A 26,384-nucleotide genomic window follows, 5' to 3' on the forward strand; every position below is an offset into this window, starting at 1 on the left:
GTTATTACATCATGGAGTAAAGGCCTCCTATTGAAGGGATTCTCGAATCAACTGTCCTATCTGTTTGCACTTGTTATAAGAAGGAAAAATAAGATGGGAAAATTAAAGAACCATAATAAATATGGGTTTTCCTCTGTGTTGGTGTTGGCTTAGCGGTTAGGGTGCCGGCTTGGGATCCTAGGATCTTGGGTTCGAATCCCGGTCGATCGCTGAATTAACGCCAGGGGGGTTGACTCAGCCTGTCATCCTTCCGAGGTTGGCAAATTGAGTACCAGCTTGCTGGAATGAATGATCACGGTGTGTACCCCGATTTAGAATAGGTGCACCGTATCCCTGCGCATCGTAAGAGCGTGACCAAGGGTTGGCGTCAGGAAGGGCATCCGGCCATAAAAACATTGCCTCAAACAGGGAACCATGATTGTCATGGGGCCCGCAAGGCTAACCCCCGCTCTAGCGGGGAAAATGGCCTTAAAACGATCATTCATATTCATTCATTCATTCATTCATTCATTCATTCATTCCTCTGTAGGGAAGAAAATGAACCGTATGATGTAATTTTGCTTCAATGTTTTATTTTTGTTTGGAATTTAAAGAAACTTTGTTCTTTTTATATCTGCTTTGCTTTTATTATCTTTTATTATTAACATAGTAAGGTTGCACGTGGTACCTGAATAAGTATCAGTTAGGTAGCATTAACACGACTTGTTTTGTTACAAGACCAGAATATGATCAGTTGTTATGGTCTTGCTTTTTTTACTTTTCATTGTGAGTCTCAGCACTGCCCTAAATGGATACATTAGTGCGGACTTGCTTCAGTGCTTCTGACTCTTTAAGGCCCGCATCTCGGTTTTCCTCCTTCCTGAATGGGCAAAGTGTTTCGTATACGTTTCAGTATTTGTGCTTTTTTACCCAGAGCTTCAGACCTCTGAAGATGATATTAAAGTCAAAACAAGAATGAGAAAAAGAAATGAAAATAAGACCGATGATCGGGATTTGTGCATATGATACGCCACCACCCCACTCCCTTCCCTCCTTTTCCTCTGCACATGTATAGAACTCGATGGCCCAATGCAACTAATGCGTGCCCATCTACTCCTCTACACTTCCTCTTGTACCTATTCATATACTCCCCCATCTAGTGGTGCTTCATTCATGTACTTGAATATGTGAAATGCATGTGCAGCTATCAGTACTGGGCTGGCAATATAACCAGAGGCCTTTAGCCTGGGTTTTAGCCTGGCCTATAAACCCTTTAGCCTGGGTTCGAATCTTGGCCCAGCTATAAGCTGTGATCCTGGGGTTTTCCAAGAAGGGCGAGACGTCAACGTGTGTGCCGCCCCTCTGATAGACGTTAAACTGGGCGTCCCATCTGCCAGCATTAGTTGGTGGAAGATAAAGATCCCATGGTGTCCTTTGTGAAAAATAGGCGATCTTTCGCTGGTAACCTGAACAAATTCCAAATTCCTGCACACTCGGTCGAGCATGCTGCATCAAAGTGGCGAACCATCCAGGATTGTAACCCTAGCCCAGACTGACACTTTGTGTAGAGCATGCTGCATGAGGACAAGTACGAGTATCGATGCTCATGGAAAATCTCAATTAAGTCATGAAGGAAAAACAAATTTGATGATGGAGAGGTGAGTATCGAATGGAATTGTGATGGATATGCAAACAAGACTGCAATAGGTTACAGAAAGGATAGTTAGGTACAAGGTGACCTTGACGTAATAAATGGCCCCAGATGGAGAATTTTGAAAGAAACTAAGGTTTTAGAAAAGTTATCTCGGTGGTAATCAATGACAATGGTAAGAAAGAGCAACTTTTTATTGAATTGGAAGTAAATCCACCTTTTTTTTTTTTTTGAAATACCGACTTTTTTCTTTCCTGGAAGTTCCAGCAGTGTCCATGTGTTTTATACTTTCCTACTCCCCCCCTCCCACCTCCCCCCCCCCCCCCACCTTCCCATGCCTGCTCTCCCCAAGCCCCTTCTCTCCCACAGATCTCCCGATGGCCCTGTTCTCTGCTGTTGTACTTGTGTGCTTCCCTCTCTCTCCCCATCTTGTCTCCCGCTCCCTTTTTTTGTATGTTTTGTGTGTCCGTTTGTTGTTGTTTTTTGTGATTGATGTTAGCTCTTACACGAGCCTCGATCTTGTATACAAAAAAAAAAGAAAAAAAAAAAAGGAATGATATTGATATGCGAAGCAGAAAATAAGGAATGCATGATACCACATGTATTTGGATGAAAATTTACCTGAGCCATATTGTACCTGGTATTGAAGCTGGGAGGAAAATAAGGACAGCTGTTCACCACCATCTCAAGTCATCCCCCATCCAAAACCATGATCTTTTCTGCACCCGTTAAACCACCCGACCCCTTCCCAAACTGCAAACGTATCCATCTTGTCCACCACTTGCGTTCTCCCCCTGCCCCTCATCGTTACCCGCATCCTTTGTTTGTCCGTCTCCATCTATATTCTCCCTTTGCCCTGCTGTTGGCATTTCCCCTGTCTCCTGCTGTTTCCTTTGTTTTATGTTATGTTATGTTCTGATCTGTTCTAGCTTTTCCACGAGCCTAGACCATGCATATTAAAAAAGCAAAACATTTTTAGAAGGTATATTTCGTTCAGACGCAAGGATAGTGCCAGTTTGGAATCATGTTGAACACTCCGCTATTCCTTAAAAAGTGTGTTCGCTCGTTTTTGCGGTCATGCTAAATCAAGCCCGTATTTGGTGTTCAACACATTCCACAGACATTATGATCAGGCGTGAATAATATGTATCGAGACTCATTGCTCCACAAAACGTGTTCTTTTAGAACATTGAGGCTACAGGATATCATTTTGTTTCACTGTGACTTGCAATTTATGAATTGAAAACATTGACTATCTGTGCAGCCGTTCTTCTGTGGTATTCTCCAGCATGCATGGCTTGATGAACTTCACTGATGATTGCCTGACATCCAAATGACTTACCAAAACTTTTTTCCTCACTTATTGAGGCCTGACCCCATTGACTTACAAAAAATTTTCTCATTTATCGAGATGTGACATCACAATGACCTACGAAACCTTTTTTTCCTCACATATCGAGGTTTAATGCAATAAAAGAGTCATGTCTGTTTAGTTTTTGTGCTGCTTATAGTGATCCACTAGATCAGTGGTTCCAAACCTTTTTTCTGTCGTTTCCCCCTTCAACCAGTTCAACCGTCCGGATTTCCCCCCACCCCTCCCCCCCCCCATATATATATATATATACTAGCTTGGCTCGGCTCGCTGCGCTCGCCTCACCACGCGTCGTTGCTGAGGAACGGGCTTATTTTAGCTGAGAATAATGACTGTACCTGAGTTGCTATGTTGTCATGATTTTCACCAATCATAATACAAACAAGTACTTTGCACAAATGTATTTGTGCTGTTTGTGATATTACATTTTTATAGGCAATTTAGGTTGAAGATTGAATTGATTGAAGATTTAGGTTGAATGTTTTTTTTTTCCAAGAAAGAACCCCTCAGCACATACATAGGGGATAGGGGTAGGTGCAGACTGGAAGTTTGGGACGATTACACCTCACCACCACGTAATTCAAAACACCTCACCACCACATAATTCAAAACACCTCACCACCATGTAATTCAAAACACCTCACCACCACGTAATTCAAAACACCTCACCACCAAGTAATTCAAAACACCTCACCACCAATTAATTCAAAACACCTCACCACCAAGTAATTCAAAACACCTCACCACCAAGTAATTCAAAACACCTCACCACCAAGTAATTCAAAACAACTCACCACCAAGTAATTCAAAACACCTCACCACCAAGTAATTCAAAACACCTCACCACCAAGTAATTCAAAACACCTCACCACCAAGTAATTCAAAACACCTCACCACCAAGTAATTCAAAACACCTCACCACCAAGTAATTCAAAACACCTCACAGCCATAAAACACGTAATAAAAACACCTCACCACCACGAAATTGAAAACACCTGACCACCACGAAATTGAAAACACCTCACAGCCATAAAACACGTAATAAAAACACCTCACCACCACGAAATTAAAAACACCTCACCACCACGAAATTAAAAACACCTCACAGCCATTAAACACGTAATAAAAACACCTCACAGCCACGAAATTAAAAACACCTCACCACCACGTCATTTAAAAACACCTCACCACCAAGTAATTCAAAACACCTCACCACCACGTAATTCAAAACACCTCACCACCAATAAATTAAAAACACCTCACCACCACATCATTTAAAAACACCTCACCACCAAGTAATTCAAAACACCTCACCACCACGTAATTGAAAACACCTCATCACCACGAAATTGAAAACACCTCACAGCCATAAAACACGTAATAAAAACAACTCACCACCACGAAATTAAAAACACCTCACAGCCATTAAACACGTAATAAAAACACCTCACAGCCACCAAATTAAAAACACCTCACCACCACGTCATTTAAAAACACCTCACCACCATGTAATTCAAAACACCTCACCACCATGTAATTCAAAACACCTCACCACCATGTAATTCAAAACACCTCACCACCACGAAATTAAAAACACCTCACCACCACGTCATTTAAAAACACCTCACCACCAAGTAATTCAAAACACCTCACCACCACGTAATTCAAAACACCTCACCACCACGAAATCAAAAACACCTCACCACCACGTCATTTAAAAACACCTCACCACCAAGTAATTCAAAACACCTCACCACCACGTCATTTAAAAACACCTCACTACCAAGTAATTCAAAAATACCTCACAGCCACAAAATTAAAAACACCTCACCACCAAGTAATTCAAAACACTTCACAGCCACGAAATTAAAAACGTCTCACCACCACGTCATTTAAAAACACCTCGCCACCACGTCATTTAAAAACACCTCACCACCATGTCATTTAAAAACACCTCACCACCACATCATTTAAAAACACCTCACCACCACGTCATTTAAAAACGCCTCACCACCACGTCATTTAAAAACACCTCACCACCACGTCATTTAAAAACACCTCACCACCACGTCATTTAAAAACACCTCACCACCACGTCATTTAAAAACACCTCACCACCACGTCATTTAAAAACACCTCACCACCACGTCATTTAAAAACACCTCACCACCACGTCATTTAAAAACACCTCACCACCACGTCATTTAAAAACACCTCACCACTACGTCATTTAAAAACACCTCACCACCACGTAATTCAAAACACCTCACCACCACATAGTTAAAAACACCTCACAACCACGTCATTTAAAAACACCTCACTACCAAGTAATTCAAAAATACCTCACAGCCACAAAATTAAAAACACCTCACCACCACGTCATTTAAAAACACCTCACCACCACGTAATTCAAAACACCTCACCACCACATAATTAAAAACACCTCACGACCATGTGATTTTTAAACACCTCACCACCACATAATTCAAAATACCTCACCACCACGTGATTCAAAACCACCACGTTATTAAAAACACTTCACAACCACGGAAACAAAAGTTTGAGGGAGTCGTTAAGTGACAACACAGACACTGCCCAGATGTGTCGATATATAGATAAATGACTGTACCATAGTTGCCGTTTTGTCATGGTTTAAACCAATCATAATTCAAACAATTATTTTGCACAAATGTATTTGTAATATACGTGATATCATATTCTATATTAATTGAAGTTGAAAACAAGTTGAAAAAAAAAAATTCCCAAAATAATTCCAAATACAAAATATGGAAATTTTTCAAACAAATACTCTTAGGACATACCGACGGGAGAGATATGTGCATACCAGAGGTTTGGTACGATTTCACAAAAGTTTAAGAAGGTAGTTCAGTGACAACACAAGACAACACAACACAGGACAGACGCTGCACATATATATATATATAGATATATATATATATATATATATATATATATATATCTATATATATAAAGTAGAGTTGGCCTCTGTGTCTGTATCCTGATCTATGTGTGATCTCTAAGATCTCGAGAACCCGTGGACGGATTTGCGAGCGGAAAGTACTGTTCGACTCGGGATGGTCCCAGGAATGTCACGGAGACATAAAAATTTTAAAAATTTCGGGTTTTAAAATTAGCGTATTATTAGCACTAGCAGAAGAGAGAGGGATTCGAAGGGAGGGAGCGCAGCGCTTCTAGCGCTTCTGACTACAGCACACCTTAAAATTAAAAAAACTTCGGGTTTTAAAATTAGTGTGTTACGCGTAATTAGCGCTAGCAGAAGAGGGAGGGAATCTAAGGGAGGGAGCGCAGTGCTCCCTCCAGCGCTTCTGTTAGCGTAATTAGCGTATTTCGGAACGTTAATTTTTCAACTTCATTATTCGGAATCAGTACGTCCCAGAGAACCTTCGTAACGTTAATTTTTCAACTTCATCCGATTGACATGGGACCAACGGCATGTGACAAAGAGTGAAACATACAGGCTACATTTATTTGACGACAATGAGTTCCGACTTCCGACCTCGGTGGGATGACAGGCTGAGTCAACCCCCCTGGTGTGAAGGGGGAGGAGGAGGGGAGGGGGAAGAGAAGGGGAGGGGAACGAGGGGGGAAGGGGATGGGAGGGGGGAGGGGGGAGGGGGAAGGGGGAGGGGGAGGGGGAAGGGGGAGGGGAGGGGGTGAGGGGAAAGGGGGGGGAGGGGGAGGGGGAGGGGCCCTTCTTCCCCTGGGCACCCCCGCACCCTTCCCTCCCCCCTTCCCCCTCCCCCCTCCCCCCCCTTCCCCCTCCCCCCCCATTCCCCTCCCCTCCTCTTCCCCCCTCCCCTCCTCCTCCCCCACTTCCCCCTCCCCCCTCCCCCCCCGTTCCCCTCCCCTCCTCTTCCCCCTCCCCTCCTCCTCCCACTCCCGTGCAAAGCCGGGTACCTCTGCTAGTATATATATATATATATATATATATATATATATATATATATATATATATAAAAATATATATATATATATATATATATATATATATATTGTTGCGGACGCGGTTAAAGATGTTATTTTGACCGAGCGGTGGTATTACCGCGACCGAACAGTTTTTCCCCGACTAGAACCCGATTCCACCCAAACGTTGGCCGTATCGCTCCGCGGCTGCTCAATATGGAAAACTCTAAAGCGACCGAATACAAAGAGGAAAAGGTATAAGACGAGAAGACGTACAGAAGAGTAATTGGATTTATTATTTACACATATAATCAAGAAGAAAACAGTCACGTTTATTTACAGACGAGATTAGATACACAGTGCAACGCTAGCTTACCTACAGTCTTAATTAACCCAGGGACAGAACAAACAAGGACAGACTCACGCGGGGAATGATGATAGGACTGGCGGGAGATGGATGGCTGGCGGGATAGGGAGGTCCAACTAGTTCTGCAGCTGATCGACTCGTGGGCAGCCGCCGCTCCTTCGCGGCCCTGCTCCAAACTGCCGTCCAGGCCTCACGCTGCTGTGGCTGCAGTTTCGGTGGCTCCAGCTGCAGCAAATGCAGTTTCAGTGGCTCGAGCTGCAGCAAGTGCAGTTTCGGTGGCTCGAGCTGCAGTGAGTGCAGTTTCGGTGGCTCGAGCTGCAGTGAGTGCAGTTTCGGTGGCTCGAGCTGCAGTGAGTGCAGTTTCGGTGGCTCGAGCTGCAGTGAGTGCAGTTTCGGTGGCTCGAGCTGCAGTTCAACCCTGGACTTCTTCTCGTCTCTCTGTCAAAGCTCATCTCCCTTGGACACGCCCTGCCTGCGGGTTATATAGGCCCCGCCCCTCAACCTTCGCGAACCTCCTCGATATTTCTTTCCACACCCTCTCCAAGTCCAACCCCTTGTTCGTGATTGGTTGAGTGGGGCTGATTCACTCCTCCCCTCTATGATGAGGTGGGGACCCGCCTTTCTTCCCCAACCCTGCCTCGTGGTCAATGGCGGATGAAGAGAAAACCGCCCAAAATGCAGTTGGCAATGCGAATGGCAATTGACGAAAAGGGGGAATGGAAGTTTTGGGAGTGGTAATGAAGGGAATCTATCTCTTTCACTGGTGCAATGGAGTATTTCAATTAATGGGAGACACAGCCTTACCCTAAAACACATAATAAGATATAACTATTGAACAGGGGTATTCTATGATTGGCTGTGGTGTGGATGCTTTATGGACTAATTATGGGACGCCCTTTTGACCTTAACACAGCTCTGGAGGCAGGAGGCGCAGAATAAACAATAATAATAATACACACAATCAAAAAAATACAGTCCTCATATCCGCAACACTGCACCCTCCTCCTCTTAGGCACGACCCGGGCCTACAACTTTTATTTAGTGTGACACGTAGGTGTAGTTCCCTCTACTTTTAACCTGACCCTGAGTGTGACAGTTTTAAAACATAAATAAATGTGTCCCACTGCTCCATTGCACCCTGCCTAACAGACTTACGCCCACAGTTAACCGAATTGCGGAATGGTCTTCAAACTATACATTGACGGTGGGGAGCATTATTTACACTGACTCTGCTTTTATTTACAAAACTAACCCAGGACCTGTAATTGTTCTTTCTGGGGGGGAAGACAGTATGCTCTGCATCGACGCACCATGAAAGCACCCAAAAACACACCAATACACCCTCAAGCACCAATCGGTGCAGTCACCACAGTTCATCAGTGTTCAATGCATGTTCAATAATAAAAATAAATCAACAACCCCTAACCCTGCAGGTGGTCTCTTGCTCTTCGGCTCCCTCTGCTGGCTATTATTATTTTCCTGGTGTTGTCATCTTCCCTTGCTGGCGGCCTATTTGAAATAAAATAATGCACCTAATGTGTCCGTTTTTATTTTATTTATGGCCCACAGGGGCCGACTATGTGTGGTTCACCTATGGGGCATCGGTGCCCTGTGGCCAAGGTCCGCCAGCAAGATTTCGGGCCCTCATGGCCGGTTCCAGCAGAGGGGCCATGCCCCAACCCATGGGGTCCATCAGTGGTGCTCGGCCACAGGCATGTGGTCCATCATGTGGTGCATCGATGCAGACAGCTGGTTCTGGGAATTCCGGGCGCACAATGGAGGACTCACGCACGCTCCCCTCGGCGCCCAATGGCGCACAGGTCATGTGGGAGACAAAAGAGACAAACGAGCGAGGGGTAAGGTCACAAGGGTACACATCAATAAGGCAATGCAAGGCGAAATGCGTACGGAGGGCGAAGTGAGAAAGCTCGTCCCTACCGTACGTCACCCCCCTGTCACCTACACTACCCTTGCCCTTACCCCATATGTACAAAATCTACACATTACAAATTCGTCACTACCGTCACGTCTTCCCCATATTTCCCTTATACCAAATTCGTCTCCACAATCCCTCTACTTCAAAATTTGCCATCACCCAATTCATCATTAATCCTCATAAGGAGGGAGAGATGGAACAACAAAGCACAATGTCACACCCACGTCATGATGCGTCTCACAATCCAAACATTTGCATCAAAAATAATTAAACATGGCATGGTGTGGAGTTACGTCACCTCAGGTGAGTGGATGCAGATGGTGCGAGGAGACTCCAATCCTAACTATCCTCTAAATGACATTAACACACTTTACACTACCCGGGGTCTTTCCCTGCCAATCCATTGGCCACTTACACTATGGGTTCTAATAACCAATTCCCATTGACCAAGCTGTGGTGCTGCTCAATTTGGGGTCTCACTCCCCCGATTCATCTCCCGGTGCCCTTGCACAATTTCTGGGCTGTGACGTGTAGCTCTCCCAGCAGGTCTACCCACCTGCACACCTCCACCACTGTAGTTGCCACCCGAGCTTACCTGCTCCTTAACCTAACCTATCTAACTGGGGAAGGCCCCTCCTGGCTCTGTCACCCCTTGGTGCCCTCTGGCACTGGGCTACCCAGATCCGTCCTCCGGATCCTCGGGCCCCATCCACAACAACTCTACCAGCTCCCAGAGCCCACCTGCGGCCTCACCTGGCCGACATCCTCACAGTGGTGGAGTGCCCAAACCAACTACACACACTAACAGGCGACACGCCCAGCCATTTCCACAACACGAATGCACCCATCCAAATACCATTCTGTCACCTCGCACCACAGATGCCAATATCCAACCACAATTTACCTATACCCTCTACCTAACACTTACACTACCCGCCCCGGGTATTCGTGATGGGGGTCCACTCTTCCCCCATTCACACCTCCGCACCATCCACTCCACTCCATTGTTTCCACCATACTCACTCCACGACCATCCATTCCAATACTCCATATATTCCATACCCCATGTATTCCACACACCTGTTGGTGCACACCTGTGCACTCACACCTGGTGCCACCTCCACCCTCCTCCTCTTCCTGGACCATTTGGTCAACACAACACCCATCACCTTTACTCACTCATACACTGCTCCGTCCACCTGTTCAGTTGCACACCTGTGCAATCACACCTGTTCCTCACACACTTTTCACAATACACTTCTATACACCTCCAACACTCACACGGCATCATCTGAACTACCTGTTGCCCTGCTAACTTAGTGCTCCCCATCTTCCCTTTAAACTAAGCACATACCACGTCATTATAATCCACACTAATCTACCTGCGTCCCCACTGCAGGTATCCTTGTCACTAACTAATCTTAACGTTACCTAATGTCATCTTCTAGGGCCCTACACACAATATCCTAACCCACCCGGGCTAGTTTTCACTGCCATCAACCCCATAAACTCGTGCTCCTTTGCCCCCCCCCTGTGAGGGATGACAGAGTTGCCATCCCATCACATGGGGGACGTCCCACTATCAATTTTGCTCACCAAATTTCAGCCAATCAAAAATTTTGCCAATCATCTGCCAATCACCGTACCAATCATCAAATTTCGCCTTTTTCTAATTTTGGGTCCAAAACACTAACCTCATCACCCGTCTACTTATTAGATCCTCTCGGTGCCCCAATTCACGTCTACAGCCCGGCTTCGTACAGCCGAGCAATGAACGCGGGTTCTTTGGTGCCGGCGGCTGGATGCGTCCGGCACTCGGTGCAGGGACGGGAGCTTACCCGTGCCGAGATCCCACGCACCACCTCGGCGCGGAGCCATCCAATTGCCCGATCTCGACCTGCCGGAACGTCTCAATAAAAAGTGGTCGCCATGACGACCCTTCCTATCGGGCTGCCCGCTCCGCCTAGTGGAGCACGGACGCGGCCGTTCCAAGCGAGGCCCAGCGTGGATCGCGTACGGCGGTCCTTTCGAACCCGCCGTGGCTCGGATCCCCACTGTTTCTCGCGGCACGCGAAGCCCGGCACGCACCGAGGGCCCGATTCGGCTATAAGTCGCTCTAACCGCTAACCCGGTTACCGTCGATGCCTCACCTGCATGCTTGCACGCATACGCTACCCCTTTCTTGCTCATACATCCAGCTGTTCCCATGCTCCTCGTCGTACCTTCTCTTACACACCTCGGTACACTCATTCCGCTCACAGACTTGGTCACACACCTGACCACCGAACACCTTTGCACGCACTCGTCGCTCGCACACCTCACCAACACACCTCTTTGCGCCCCCTCCTCGGTCACCTCCTCTGTGACAATCACAGGTGTGCTCTCACTCGCACACCCAACCACGTGCCTTACGACCAACTCAAGTGTGCATTCCCACACACGCTCTACCATTCCAGGTGTGCATCCTTCCATTCCAGGTGTACATCCTCGCTCACCTGTCACAACCAACTCACGCTCCGTGTCACTCTCACTACTTTCACCACCACTCTTGACAGCGCACTCACCCTTACTCTCGACAGCGCACTCTTTCCTCATGCCCCTGTCCGTTACACACCTTTCTCGCGCACACTCTTGCGCACACTCTCCCGTTACTTCCGCCGTAACACTCACCACAGGCGTACACTCTTTCGTTACATCCTCTGTAACACTGCTCACTACGCGCTTCCATGTGCTCCCTTGCACACGCTTTACGACCGACTCACTCTCGACAGCACACTCGCTCCTCGGTGCGCACTTTTTCCTCACACACCCCATGGTCGGACATTCTCGCACACCTCTTTCTTCGCACACCAGACCTGTCGCACACTTCACCAACGGCCTTTCACGAACACCCGGATCCAAATCAATCCCCAAGCCGACTGAAGCTCCCCTCACATCATGTACATTTCCTCGTATATCGCCACTCACCTTGGCACCTCGTCTCCGCACCTCTTTCGCCACCTGCAAACTCTATATTTGGTTAGTGAGCATCACATCATGAGTTGAGCACCGACCTTGTACCAATTCCATTACCTCCTCCTTTATTTCTCTCTTAGTTTCTGTCCGTCTCTTCTTAATTTCACTCACCTCTTCTTCCACTTCCTCTAATTTTTGCTTCACCTCTTTTATTTCACTGTGCGTCTCCTCAAGTTCGTCCTCTAAGGCTACCTTGACCGTCTCTATGTGCGTCCTCACCTGCCGGTCCTTCGTCTCCATTATCTCTGTCACCTCGTCCAACCTCATTGTCAGTCCCTCTCACGTACCATCTGACATTGCTTCTGTGTCGCTACCAAGTCATTTTTAATTTCTTTTTGTGTCGCCTTTAACCCTCCTAGTACCGCAGTGTTCTTTTGTACCTGCTCCACTAGTTCTTTTTGTCCCACTGTCAGCTGTTCTACTCCCTTCATCAGACCCTCTATTCCCCCCTGTAACCTAGCCGTATTATTCCTCACCTCTTTCTCTATACGCTTTTCACCTCGCTTTACCTCCTCGCGTACCCCCGAGACCTCCTTACTTACACCTCGTCGTATCTCCTCTTTCATCTCCTCCCTCTCTTTTGTAGATGCTACCCTCATCTGTCCCAATTCATCCCTCTGAGCATCCAATTTACTTTCTAACCCGACTTTCACTTCCTCTATCTGGTTCCCCATCTGTTCGATTTCCCGGGCGGATTGCTCCCCTATTTCCCGCAATTTGTCTTCCATTCTATTTTCTAACCCCATTAACCCATTTTTCACCCCCTCTAACTGATTCTCCTGGGCAGCCATTCTATTTTCCACCCCTGTTAACCCATTCTTTACCTCTTTTATCCCATTGTCTAACCCCTCAAATTTTTTTTCTAATCCCTCACCGGTACCCCTCGCTTCGTCCCTCATTACCCCCAATTGCTCACTCTGAGCCCTCGCTTCGTCCATTATTTGCTCACTATTAGCCCTCGCTTCGTCCCTTATCCGCTCACCCTGAGCATCCATCCGGTTCCCCAAGTCCTTCCTCAGGTCTTCACTTGTCTGGACCATGAGCGCCCTTATTTGTATCATAAAGAGGTCCCAATTCACCGGTGCTGCTACGGTCACGGGCGCCGCCAGATTTGGTGCCGCTGTAACCGCATGCGCCAAGGCGCCATTTTGCGCGCCCGTAACCTCGTGCGCGAGAGCGCCATTTTGTGCGTCTGATACCCCCTCAACCACATTGCCAATGTTCTCCTCTACTTCGTCCCTCTGATCCTGGGTTACTCCTAACCCCTCCTCTAGCTCACCCACCGGCATCCGATCGCCTTGACCAGCCATGGCGCGATTTCAAAATTCGGGTTTTCCTTTAAAAACAAAACAATTTCCAGCAGCTTGTAATTTTGAGCGCGTTAAGCGCACTTCAGGTCCGTATCTCACTCCCCGACACCAATTGTTGCGGACGCGGTTAAAGATGTTATTTTGACCGAGCGGTGGTATTACCGCGACCGAACAGTTTTTCCCCGACTAGAACCCGATTCCACCCAAACGTTGGCCGTATCGCTCCGCGGCTGCTCAATATGGAAAACTCTAAAGCAACCGAATACAAAGAGGAAAAGGTATAAGACGAGAAGACGTACAGAAGAGTAATTGGATTTATTATTTACACATATAATCAAGAAGAAAGCAGTCACGTTTATTTACAGACGAGATTAGATACACAGTGCAACGCTAGCTTACCTACAGTCTTAATTAACCCAGGGACAGAACAAACAAGGACAGACTCACGCGGGGAATGATGATAGGACTGGCGGGAGATGGATGGCTGGCGGGATAGGGAGGTCCAACTAGTTCTGCAGCTGATCGACTCGTGGGCAGCCGCTGCTCCTTCGCGGCCCTGCTCCAAACTGCCGTCCAGGCCTCACGCTGCTGTGGCTGCAGTTTCGGTGGCTCAAGCTGCAGCAAATGCAGTTTCAGTGGCTCGAGCTGCAGCAAGTGCAGTTTCGGTGGCTCGAGCTGCAGTGAGTGCAGTTTCGGTGGCTCGAGCTGCAGTGAGTGCAGTTTCGGTGGCTCGAGCTGCAGTGAGTGCAGTTTCGGTGGCTCGAGCTGCAGTGAGTGCAGTTTCGGTGGCTCGAGCTGCAGTGAGTGCAGTTTCGGTGGCTCGAGCTGCAGTTCAACCCTGGACTTCTTCTCGTCTCTCTGTCAAAGCTCATCTCCCTTGGACACGCCCTGCCTGCGGGTTATATAGGCCCCGCCCCTCAACCTTCGCGAACCTCCTCGATGTTTCTTTCCACACCCTCTCCAAGTCCAACCCCTTGTTCATGATTGGTTGAGTGGGGCTGACTCACTCCTCCCCTCTATGACGAGGTGGGGACCCGCCTTTCTTCCCCAACCCTGCCTCGTGGTCAATGGCGAATGAAGAGAAAACCGCCCAAAATGCAGTTGGCAATGTGAATGGCAATTGACGAAAAGGGGGAATGGAAGTTTTGGGAGTGGGAATGAAGGGAATCTATCTCTTTCACTGGTGCAATGGAGTATTTCAATTAATGGGAGACACAGCCTTACCCTAAAACACATAATAAGATATAACTATTGAACAGGGGTATTCTATGATTGGCTGTGGTGTGGATGCTTTATGGACTAATTATGGGACGCCCTTTTGACCTTTATACAGCTCCGGAGGCAGGAGGCGCAGAATAAACAATAATAATAATACACACAATCAAAAAAATACAGTCCTCATATCCGCAACAATATATATTTACATACATACATATATACACATATATACACATAAGGAAAAAAGTGGCCAAAACACAAAATTTATTCGCTTAATAACATAAATAACATAATAAATAACATTAAAATATAGCAGCACACACACACCCACACTCCTACACATACATACAAACCTACACACACACACACACACACACACAGACACATACACACTCACACATATAAATTTTATTTTAAAAAATTCTTGTATATAAATTTTTATTTACCGACGATGTTATAAATGTTTATGTTAAGTAAAAAGTCGAAGTACAAAATAATTAAAGATTTGAGATTTATTCACTAAAGCACAATATTACACGAATGCTAATATTGTAATTCCCTTGGAATAGGTTTCCCCCCTGGAATCCTAAAATTTCCCCCAGGTTGGGAAATGCTGCACTGGATGATCTTCCTGACAGTTGATTCAGAAAGAGCTAGGATAGTTGAAACCATTGTAATGGATGTGCTCACTCTGAAAGTGAATAACCATTCCTCGTAATTGGAACTCCATTAACTCCTTCCTCGGGGGCATCATCCTCTGAAACTGAGCAATGAGAGGTCCCTGATATTTTATATTAGCTTATTGATGATATTGACAGATATCCAAATAAGGTGCACATGTGGACAATTCACACAATTGGAAAAGTGTCCCATTACTTTTTCCAAGACATTGGATATTCTATAACAAACGAATATGATAAACAAATTGTTCTATAAGTGACAAAAGTTTTTTTGACCAACAAGTATTTTGCCTGGTGTATACTATGTGCTTGAATTACCTATTCTTTTTCTGCATGGTATATTTATCTTCAAGTGTTATTTTCATATTATTGGGTGGCTTCTATCCAGTGCACATCTCTCATGTGGGATAATGGACAATAAATGCTAATGTTGTGTTCTCTTTGTCTTGTAAATTATTAAATTGCAGATTTTCTTGTACATTTGTACCCTCTTATCTCCAACGTCCTCCTTGTGATTTACATGTCCTTGATAATATGTATGTAGCTCCTCCATCACAGAAGGTTATTTGATTGCTGAGAGGTTCTTTTCCTTTAATAATTTAGGTTATGAAGCTACCTCATTACCAAATGATGCCCCATTAGATGGGGTTGGTGACTCATATAGTGTGTAGGATTGGCATAACTTTCCACAAAGTGTTTCTTTCACAGGCCTGCAGTTTGAATGGTTACTTTTCGTTTATAAAATTGAGGGTCACAGAAGAGTGAGCTGTTGGAGGTTATGGAGGCAAGGTGCTTACATTGGGGCAGTGGTGCCGCAGTTGTGCAAAACAAGCAAAGGAATGAATGAGCAAGAAAAAAGAAGAGAGAAGAGGGGAGGAAACAGTAACCTACATTTAATTGGGTTGAGGTATGAAGGGTTGATGGGGAAAGAAAAGATCTTTGATGTGGAGGTGGATGACTTGAAATGGTGGTGCACTACCTGTTTGGATCACTGAATGGAGGATCATGATTGAACCTACTCTGGAAGGTCAGCTCTTCGGTTATCCTTACCTTATTCCCACCCATGGTATACTGATTCCTGTGGTGAAGCAGCTTCTTCAAAACAACTTGCCTTCTCTTCCTGCAAAGCAAATCCAACCAAAGGTAATCTCAGACCATTCCACACAGCCAACAAAAAGTGTCTCTCTCAGGAGAGACAGAAAACAACAACTGTTCAGCCTCAAGATTGAATTTTCACACTTGTCTTCCTCCTCTAAAACCTGGTGGTGCCTTATTAAGTCTGTCTCTGGATTATGCTCTCCTTCCATCCCTTCCCTCTCTTCAAATGGCATCACAGTTGACTCCTCTCATGACAGAACTGAATGCCTTAATTCTGTGTTTGCTTCCAAATATTCTGTCCCTAACCCCTCACTCTCGGTGCCCACCTTACTCAGGTACACCCAAATGCTCCTGGACTCTGTCTTTTGCATTTGAGAAGGTGGAGAAGTTTCTGGAAACCCTCGACTCTGACTCTACAACTGGACAAAATGGCATCAGCTCACTCGTCCTAAAAACCTGCTTTGCTGCTCTTGCAGTCGTGGCCAAAAGTATTGGAACCCTTGCACATTTTTTCAAATAACTCACAATTTTCTCTAAAAATAAGTTGAAATTGACAAAAGTATTTGGTCTCCACAATTCTTTATTTCACTGTTAATATTACAGAACATTTGGTTTTGATTCAGAACTTAATATATCCTTTTAAATCAGAAAATAAAAAGACATGGAATTGACAAAATTATTGACACCCGAGACTTAATATTTGGTAGCCGAATAACTGCAGTCGTGCGCTTCCTATAGCCATGAATGACTTAGCTTCCTACACCTCACTACTGGCAGTTTGGCTCACTCTTCTTGTGCAAACTGCTCCAGTTCTCCCAGATTTGAAGGGTGCCTTCTCCCAACTGTTGTTTTCAGATCTCCCTACAGGTGTTCAATGGGATTTTAGATCTGGACTCATTGCTGGCCACTTCAGAACAGTCCTTTCTGATGCTGGGTTGAACATTGTGCTCCAAAATGCCTTGGTAATCTCCTGATTTCATAATGCCATGCACACATTCAAGGTATCCAGTGCCAAAGGCAGCACAGCAACCCCAAAACATCACTGAACCTCCTCCATGTTTGACTGGAGGGAAGGTGTTCTTTTCTTTCAGGGCTTCGTTTTGTTTTCTGTAAAGATAGAGATGATGTGCTTCACAAAAAGCTCTAATTTGGTCTCATCTGTCCACAGGACATTCTCCCAGAAGGATTTTGGCTTGTTCAGGTGTGTTTTGGCAAACTCTAGTCGGGCGTTCTTATGTCTCTCTCTCAGCAGTGGAGTCTTCCTGGGTCTACTACCATATAACCCCCTTTCATTCAGTTGATGACGGATGGTGCGAGTTGAAACTGTCGTACCTTGTGTCTGAAGGTGAGCTTTAATCTGTTTGGCAGTTGATCGAGGTGCTTTCTCCACCATTCGAACAATCCTTCGCTGCAATCTTCAATCAAGTTTTCTCTTGCGGCCACGTCCAGGGAGGTTGGCTACAGTGCCATGGGCCTTAAACTTCCTGATAACATCGAGTACAATGGACACAGGATCATCAAGGTCTGTGGAGATGGACTTGTAGCCTTGAGATTGTCCATGCTTGGCTACAATCTTGTGTCTGACCTCCTCAGACAATTCTCTGGTTTTCTTTATTTTCTCCATGCTCAGTGCAGTACACACAGTGACACAAAACTGCAGAATGACTCCTTTTCTCTTTTCAAACTGGTTGAATGAGTGATTTATATATTACAGGCACCTGCAACTCACCACAGGTGAGTTCAATTCCAAAGTATAGGAGAATCACCTGCTTGAAATCTAATTATTTCTAACAACTTCGAAAAGGTTCCAATATTATTGTCCAGGTCATTTTAGGATTTCTGCGTGGAATAAGCTACGGTTTAGAAAAAAAAAAAATTCAGCTTTTTTTGTTTTGTTCCACTGCAAACCAAATAAATACATACTGTATGTGGATACGAAAAGATTTTTTAATTTCAACAACAAATTCAAAAAATTCCTGGGTCTCACTATCAGCCATGATCTTTCTTGGTCAAACCACATTTCAATGTTGGCATCCAAAGCCAGCTGCCAACTGGGCATCCTGTGTCATAGAAATTCCTTCGTTGGCACACCTGAACTCCTTTCCACCTACAAGGCTTTCATCCACAACTTGATGGAGTACTGCTCACCCTTCTGACCTGGCTCCCCTGCCTCACACCTTGCTCAGCTTGACACTGTGGAAATCAAGGCCTTCAAGATCATTGGAATCTCCTGCGATGTACGTAGCTCAGTCTATGGGCTTATCACTTTCCGAATACAGACTGGTTGGTGGTCTCTGACTTCTACCACATCCTTTCCGGTCTTGCATCCTCTGCTCTTTCTGTTTTCTTACCCACATCTTTTATTCATCATTTTCCCTCTATTTTGTCCCTCAATCCTGCTGTTGGTGTCCCAACCCCTCTCTCTTTCTGCTATTCCTTTTCTTCTGTTGAATCCTGACCCATTCTTTGTGTAGCTCTTCCACAGGCCTTAACTCTGTATCCAAAAAAGTGACTTCACAAGCGGGAGTAAAGAGGAACAAACGGTGTATATGTGATTTCACTTGTTTATTTTAAATCATCCTGAGTCACTGACACACTCATTTTAAACTTTGAACACAAAACTAATTGCATTAGATTGAAATTTTTCAGCTACTTGTAAATATGGATTTGTAAATATGAACCTAACTGAACCAACGAGCTTGTAAAAAATCTCGTTACTTTAGTGAGGTTCAAAGTTGTGATTGGTTCAAAGTTCCATATGTGTATCTTGGGCAAGTCCTTGAATACAAATGTTGCTTCATTTACCCCGTTGTAAATTAAGTTACTTTTCAGTTTTCTTACTTTCGAATTTTCACTTTCTCATAGTTCAAATTATTGGGATTACTTTACTCATAGTTCAAATTATTGGGATTACCCAACTCTTAGTTCAGGTTATTGGGATTACCCTACTCATAGTTCATATTATTGGGACGAGTGAGGTACCCGTGCTATGCACGGGTGGGAAGCCAGAAGCAAACAGACAATGCAGAAACGGCGAATACCAAAGCATGAAACCAATAAATTCCACATTCCTGTAGCACCTTGTCACACGTCAGACATGGACAGCAAGTTCGTGAAGGACTTCCATGAAAAATGTACCCTTTGGCAAACAAACGGGTACGTTTGTTCCATACCCAGTCAATGGCGAATCTGCATATGGCGATCCGCGAAATCACGTTTAGAAAGTAGAAGCCGTCACGACATTTCGTCATTCACTTGAACTCGATATCTCTTTTTTCATTCCAAATAGCATAACTCCAATCACAAATGAAATAACATTAATATAAAAAATAAACTTTTAACAACATTCGTGACATAAACAAATATTTAAATCCTGATGTGAAGTTCCGTTCGGTTGGGTGTACACAATTACGAATTCAAAATCGTAATTGTATTCACTCAATTCCAATCATCAATTGATACTTTAACAAAACGATTAACACAATTAACGTTTAACGATTTAACATTACTATTGAATGACGGTTGTATTTGGATATTATCAAACCTGCACATTGCTGTCATCTGTCCACTTCCGCATTCGCGGCAGGTTCATAATTGTCATCAAAATCTAAACAGTATTTGTAGAATTTCAATAAAAGCCACATCACTGTTCATATCGGTAAATATTATTCCATCGCGTTTGGAAAAACTGGAAAATTGGAAAAATTGGAAAAACAATATAGCCTATTTTACTCCCAGGGGTCCCAGGAATACCCACCCAAAATATCGTTGCGATCGGTTGAGCCGTTTTTGCGGTACCTTCGAACGGACAGACGGACATTTGGTGAATTATAGTAAGATTACCCAACTCAGAGTTCAAATTATTGGGATTACCCTACTCATATTTCAAATTATTGGGTTTTACCCTACTCATATTTCGAATATTGGGATTACCCTACTCATAATTATAATTATTACGATTACCCTACTCCTATTTCAAATTATTGGGATTACCTTACTCATAGTTCGAATATTGGGAACTACTTGTCTGTGTTCTTGCTCTTGTGTGTTAAAATCCTCTTCCTTACACACTGTGGAGGTTTGCTGACAATGACCTATGTCCTATAACATCGATCTCAGTTCTCCTTAAATGGCCAGTGGCTACCATCACTTAACGTCACTGTCATTTCGAGCTGCTGGTTGCAAAAGTTTTGGCTGCTGATGCAATGTTTCCTTAAATTAGAGCAGGGATTTATAATTAGGACAGGGTGACCTACCCTTTTCGAAAGATGCCGTGGGATCTTTAATTTTCACGACGAAATGCTCGCAGATGGAATGCTGGCTTGCATCTGCCCGACAGTGGAGCCTACTTTGTGGTTGTTAGCCTGCAGTGACTATCCACGAGCTCATTGGACCATAAAATCATAGCAGTAGAAAAGAATAAGAGGCTAAATTTAATGTCTCCAGTGATGCAAATATAGGAATGGAACTTTACGAGTTATTGCCGGAACTTTATGAAAAGTCGATCATTACCTTTATAGGTAAATTTTCGATTGTGCAATACCACATTATTGTGTTCACAAAGCAGTGGTGTCTTTATCTCATTTAGTAAATGGAGATATCACAATCATTATTATGGTTGTCAATCTTAGCCAAAGAGGCTTGTGAAGACACGTGACATGCAAGCAACCTGGGAATTTCAATGTATTGGTAGTGTCGTAGCTGCTGCTCAGACAACAACCCCACTGAGATAGCAAGCGGTGTTACCTGATGTTATGGTATATCTATCCAAGAAGAAGATACCACTTTCTACCTGCAGTTTTAGGCAGGAATTTGTAATTTGTTCAGGGTGCCAGCAATACCTCCCCTACTCTTCAGGAAAGATACCGTGAGATCCTCAACATCCAATAACGACCAGTGTTGGCAGGCGGGTTCCGGATTAACGTCATTATGATGGATGGCACACACATCGATGTTCACCAGGGTGACAGTTTACAGCCATGTCTACATTCAAATCCAGGTTAGACAGCTCAACGGTGAGTGCAAATACCTTTGAGCTAGCGTGTGAGTCATGGAGAACAAACAGGACATGCAAGAAACATGCCAATAATTGCTCATGGAATACTTTTCAGTGTCTACAACAACAACAAGTGAATCCTCTTGGATTGCGCTGAGGTTCGGGCATGGAATTTCTAGGAGGAAGTATAATTTGTATGCAATGAAAGTACATGTAATATGGGATCGAGTAAGATCGAGTAAGCTTCACCAGTGCGCGTGCGCGAATTTACGTCACGTCGGCAGCGAGAAGGCGTTCCCCAACACGAACCAATCAGGAACTGCCACGCCCACTTATATGATCTCAGAATTCCTGTGACAGGAATTAGCGTTACACTGGCTGGAAGTCATTCGCTAGAGGCGCTTCCTCAGCGCCAATCACCAGTGCGCGTGCGCGAATTTACGTCACGTCGGCAGCGAGAAGGCGTTCCCCAACACGAACCAATCAGGAACTGCCACGCCCACTTATATGATCTCAGAATTCCTGTGACAGGAATTAGCGTTACACTGGCTGGAAGTCAATCGCTAGAGGCGCTTCCTCAGCGCCAATAAAGTATTTAAATACAAGTATAAACCATTGATATGAACAAAGCAGCTAATTTTTTGGGGCAGGAAGAGTTCAGCCTTTTAGAGATCTATAAAAAGCCAGGTTAAGTAAACGGTCAACAGAATTGAACCTGGGCCTCATTCTCATGTATGAGGACCATCCAAAACGCTATACGAAGGAGATTCTCACAATAGTTCAATATATTTTTCAAAAAATGATTAGAATAAGATCTATACATTTATTTTATACTTGCATCGATGCCTCATTCTACTCTTATTTATTTATTTATTCATTTTTGGCCATGTTTTGAACTTTTGTTTGTCATTAGGTGGAACTTTTTGGATGCTCGATTACAATATGGATGAACAATTAACTGTGGACCCGAACTGAGTTGCTCGAGTTTGCATTGGTGATAAATCTAATGACAGCTTTATGGAAAAAAATATCGATTTATTTTTGTTGTTTGTACTTTAACTGTCTGATTTACTTTTAATGCTTTTTAAGGTGGAGTGCCAACAATAATCTTGGTCGAGTTAAATTTTTGTCATAATCCTTCATTTTACCATCAATTTGCCTGTGCAGCTTAATAATGTTTGTGCACACAAGTACCACCCATACAGATGCGGTTACTAAAAGACATTAGGAATAACGATCTGCCAACTTTTAGTAGCACTTGTAATCGAGCCAAAAGCTCAAACTTTTTTTTTTTGCCCAGAACAAACCTGGCCTTCATTCAGCCATTAAACGGATTAATGAGGAAAGCACCCAGTGATTCCGTTACCCAACATCTTAATATTCGCATGGGTATTGTTGAAAATTTTCTGATGATTTTCATTTAGAGGCAATTCCCACGCGACCTTCGTTGGACAAATTCGATGCTCTGGTGCTTTCTGTGGTTGTGCGTTGTGTCGTCGGTTCTGCATGCAAAAATCTGAGTGTGCAAGCTGGGCCTCGTGTGTATTGCAGGGCACAGCTGCCGTTCTGCAAAGACGTTCGGAGAAGGAGGAGTTTGTGGAGGTCGGACGCCTTGGACCCTCAGACTACTTCGGTAGGTATTGTCAATTTGCTTCTCAATAATCTCAGTATGTATGTTTGGCACTTACTCATTTCACCCGAGTGCTTTATTATTAGCCCGTCCCCTGCGTAGCGGGAGATGGGGTTATGCAATCACTGGTGTGTGTGTGTGTGTGTGTGTGTGTGTGTGTGTGTGTGTGTGTGTGTGTGTGTGTGTGTGTGTGTGTATGTGTGTGTGTCCGGGCCGTAACTTTTTTTTTTAACCATTTGAGCTTTGTCATCACGTTTTCAACAAAGCTTTATTATGAGAATATGGAGACTTTAGCTCTTTCACGAGCCTCGATCTTGTATACAAAAAAAAAAAAAAAAAAAAAAAAACTGGGCTGGCAATGGCAAACCATCAAATGCAGTTTTTACCTTGAAACTGGTTAAAGGAGATGGTGAAGAGAGGAAATAAAAAGGAATCTGGAAAAGATGGTGGTGAGGGTTTGATTTATGATTGCCATTGTCCAAGACATGAGAGGTGTTTGCGATTTTTTTTTTTTTTTTTTTTTTGTGTACAAGGTCAAAGCTCGTGAAAGAGCTAACATTAATCACACAAAAAGTCAAACCGACACATGAAACATATAACAAGGGGAGTGGTAGACAAGATGGGGAGAGAGGGGGAAGGGCACAAACACAACATTTGAGAGCAGGGACATCGAGATATCTGTGGGGGGGAGGTGGGAGAGGTATAAAACACATGGACTTCCAGGAAAGAAGTTGGAATTTCAAAAAAGTGGATCTGGCGTGAATTAGTGGGGGTAGAAAAGATCAAGGTTTTGGATGGGGGATGGTGGTGAACCATCATAAGAGATGGTGGTGAACAGCTGTTTTAAAGACCTGGAGGGAGGAGTGGGATTGAAGAGAGTGGAGGAGTTTGTTCCAGAGGCGGGAGAAAAGAGGAATGAAAGAGTGAAGGTGAGCAGAGAGTCTTGATTTTGGCAGTTTAACCATAATAGGGTTGCAGGCAGATCTTGTGTGACCTGTAGGAATATTTGGGGGACAGAGCACAGAGAGAGCTGGGGGAGCAAGGCCGGAGAGGAGGCGGTAGAACACAGAAAGACCACCAACCTGCCTGTGGTGAGTGAGTGAAAGGCCCTCGGAGTTAGCTTTATCGTGGGAGATTCCAATGACCCTGAAAGCTTTGGTTTCAACAGCGTGAAGATGAGCTAGGTGTGAGGTAGGAGCACTGGCCCAGAGGGGAGAACAGTATTCCATTGAGCTGCAGATGAAAGCCTTGTATGTGGTGAGGAGCTCAGGTGTACCAAGATAGGACTTCACACGATGGAGGATGCCCAGTCGGCGACTGGCTTTGGAGGCCAGCCTGGAAATGTGGTTTTCCCAGGTAAGATCATGGCAGATAGTGAGACCCAAAAGCTTGAGCGACAGAACTTCTTGGAGAGGATTGTTGAGAAAGTAGATGGGAGGGTTGTCCAGTCAGACTTTTCGGAGAGACATAGTAAGAGTGTGAGATTTGTCAGGATTGAAAGACATGTTCCACTTGTTTGACCAGTCTGTGATTTTGTCCAGATCTGCAGAGAGGGAGGAGGCTGCAGACTGCCGATCTGAGGGATGAGGAATGGAGTGGCAGAGATTGGAGTCAACAGCAAAGAGATAGAGAGGATTTTCCAGAGAGTCGGAGAGATCATTGACAAAGACCTGAAAAAGCACAGGGCCCAGAACACTGCCTTGGGGAACTCCAGCCTGAACAGGATTGGGAGATGAGAGAAATCCATTCAGGGCCACACGTTGACTACGACCAGAGACGAAGTCCGCAAGCCATGCGTGGAGATTTCCATGGATACCATGGGAGGAGAGTTTGGTGAGAAGAGCTCTGTGCCAGACCATATTGAAGGCACCTGATATGTCAAGGGAGACAGCTCTGATTTCCTGTTTGGCATTGAGGACCTCCATTCATTGTTGAGACAGCAGAAGCAGCATTTCCAGAGTAGAATGACCTGGTCTGAATCCAAATTGATGATCGGAGATCAAGCCATTGGAGAATAGGATGGATTTGATATCCAAAGCAATTATGGATTCCATGACTTTCCTGATAATTGGGAGCAGGCTGATTGGTCTGTAGTTGCAAGGGGTCTGTTTTTGCACCTTTTTGTGTAAAGCGGTAATGTTTGCTGATTTCCAAGATGATGGCAGATGACCTTGAACAAAAGAGAGGGTGAAGAGAACAAAGAGAGGGTGAGATAGTGCGGCAGAGCAGGATTTTAGGACCCAAGGGCTGATGCCATCTGGTCCAGTTGCAGAATCAGAATCAAGGTTTGACAAAAACTTCTCCACCTTGTCAGGAGAGAAGGACACACAAAGTCCAGGAGCAGTTGGGTTTGACTGGGTAAGGTGGGAACAAAGAGAGATGGGTTTGGGACACAAGAATTTGAGGCAAACACAGAGTTGAGGCATTTGGCTTTGTCATGTGCGATGTCAACTGTGTAGCCATTTGAGGTAAGAGAGGGGATGGAGGGGGAACAAACACCAGAAACGGATTTGACCAGACGCCACCAGGATTTGGAGGAAGGAGACACGTTTGAGAGTTCATTCTTGAGAGTAGAGAAATAGTGCTTCCTGGCACTCCTGAGGGTAGACACACACTTGTTCCGAGCTTGGTGGAAGGAACTGAGATTGGCTTCAGTTGGATTAGCCTTCCATGAGGCAAAGGCAAGTTGTTTCAGAGTGACTGCCTCACCACAAGATTCAGTGTACCATGGATGGGAGGAAGGGTAAGACAACAGAAGACCAGATGGGATAAATCTGTGCATGAGAGAGAGCAGTCTACTTTGGAAAAATTCCCGGGAGGAATTTATGTCAGAGGCAGTGGAGATGGGAGACCAGTCCAGATGATTTATAACTGCTTGAAGACCGTGCCAGTCGGCCTGAGTGAAATGCCAGACTCGTCAACACTGAGGAGGCTCTCTGAGAATGGCAGAGAGATATCCACTTTAACAAGCACATGATCAGAAGAACCGATTGGAGCAGAAGAAGAGCAGCAGACATTTTCAGCGAAGTTTGTCATAATCAAGTCTAGAATAGAAGATACTCCATTGACTGAGATCCGGGTCGGGAAATTGACAGATTGGGTCAGTCCCAATGAGTCGCAGAAGTCCTTTGCTGAGATGCCATGGCTGGTGAGAGAGGAACCCACACCCAGCCAGCTGGCATGATGA

At 44.8% G+C, this 26,384-nt stretch overlaps 1 protein-coding gene across 3 annotated transcripts in view; it reads left to right on the forward strand.

The window, feature by feature from the left end:
- Nucleotides 1–26,384, forward strand: part of PRKAR1B (protein kinase cAMP-dependent type I regulatory subunit beta) — a 211,360-nt gene that overhangs the window by 179,340 nt on the left and 5,636 nt on the right. For all 3 annotated transcript variants that reach the window (XM_078774248.1, XM_068110517.2, XM_068110516.2), the window contains exon 9: nt 23,119–23,200. In XM_078774248.1, the coding sequence (XP_078630374.1) occupies nt 23,119–23,200 (82 nt within the window). The remainder of the gene's footprint in view (nt 1–23,118; nt 23,201–26,384) is intronic.

Source organism: Myxine glutinosa, chromosome 3 (assembly GCF_964187855.1).
Source record: "Myxine glutinosa chromosome 3, kmMyxGlut1.1, whole genome shotgun sequence".
NCBI lineage: Eukaryota > Metazoa > Chordata > Myxini > Myxiniformes > Myxinidae > Myxine > Myxine glutinosa.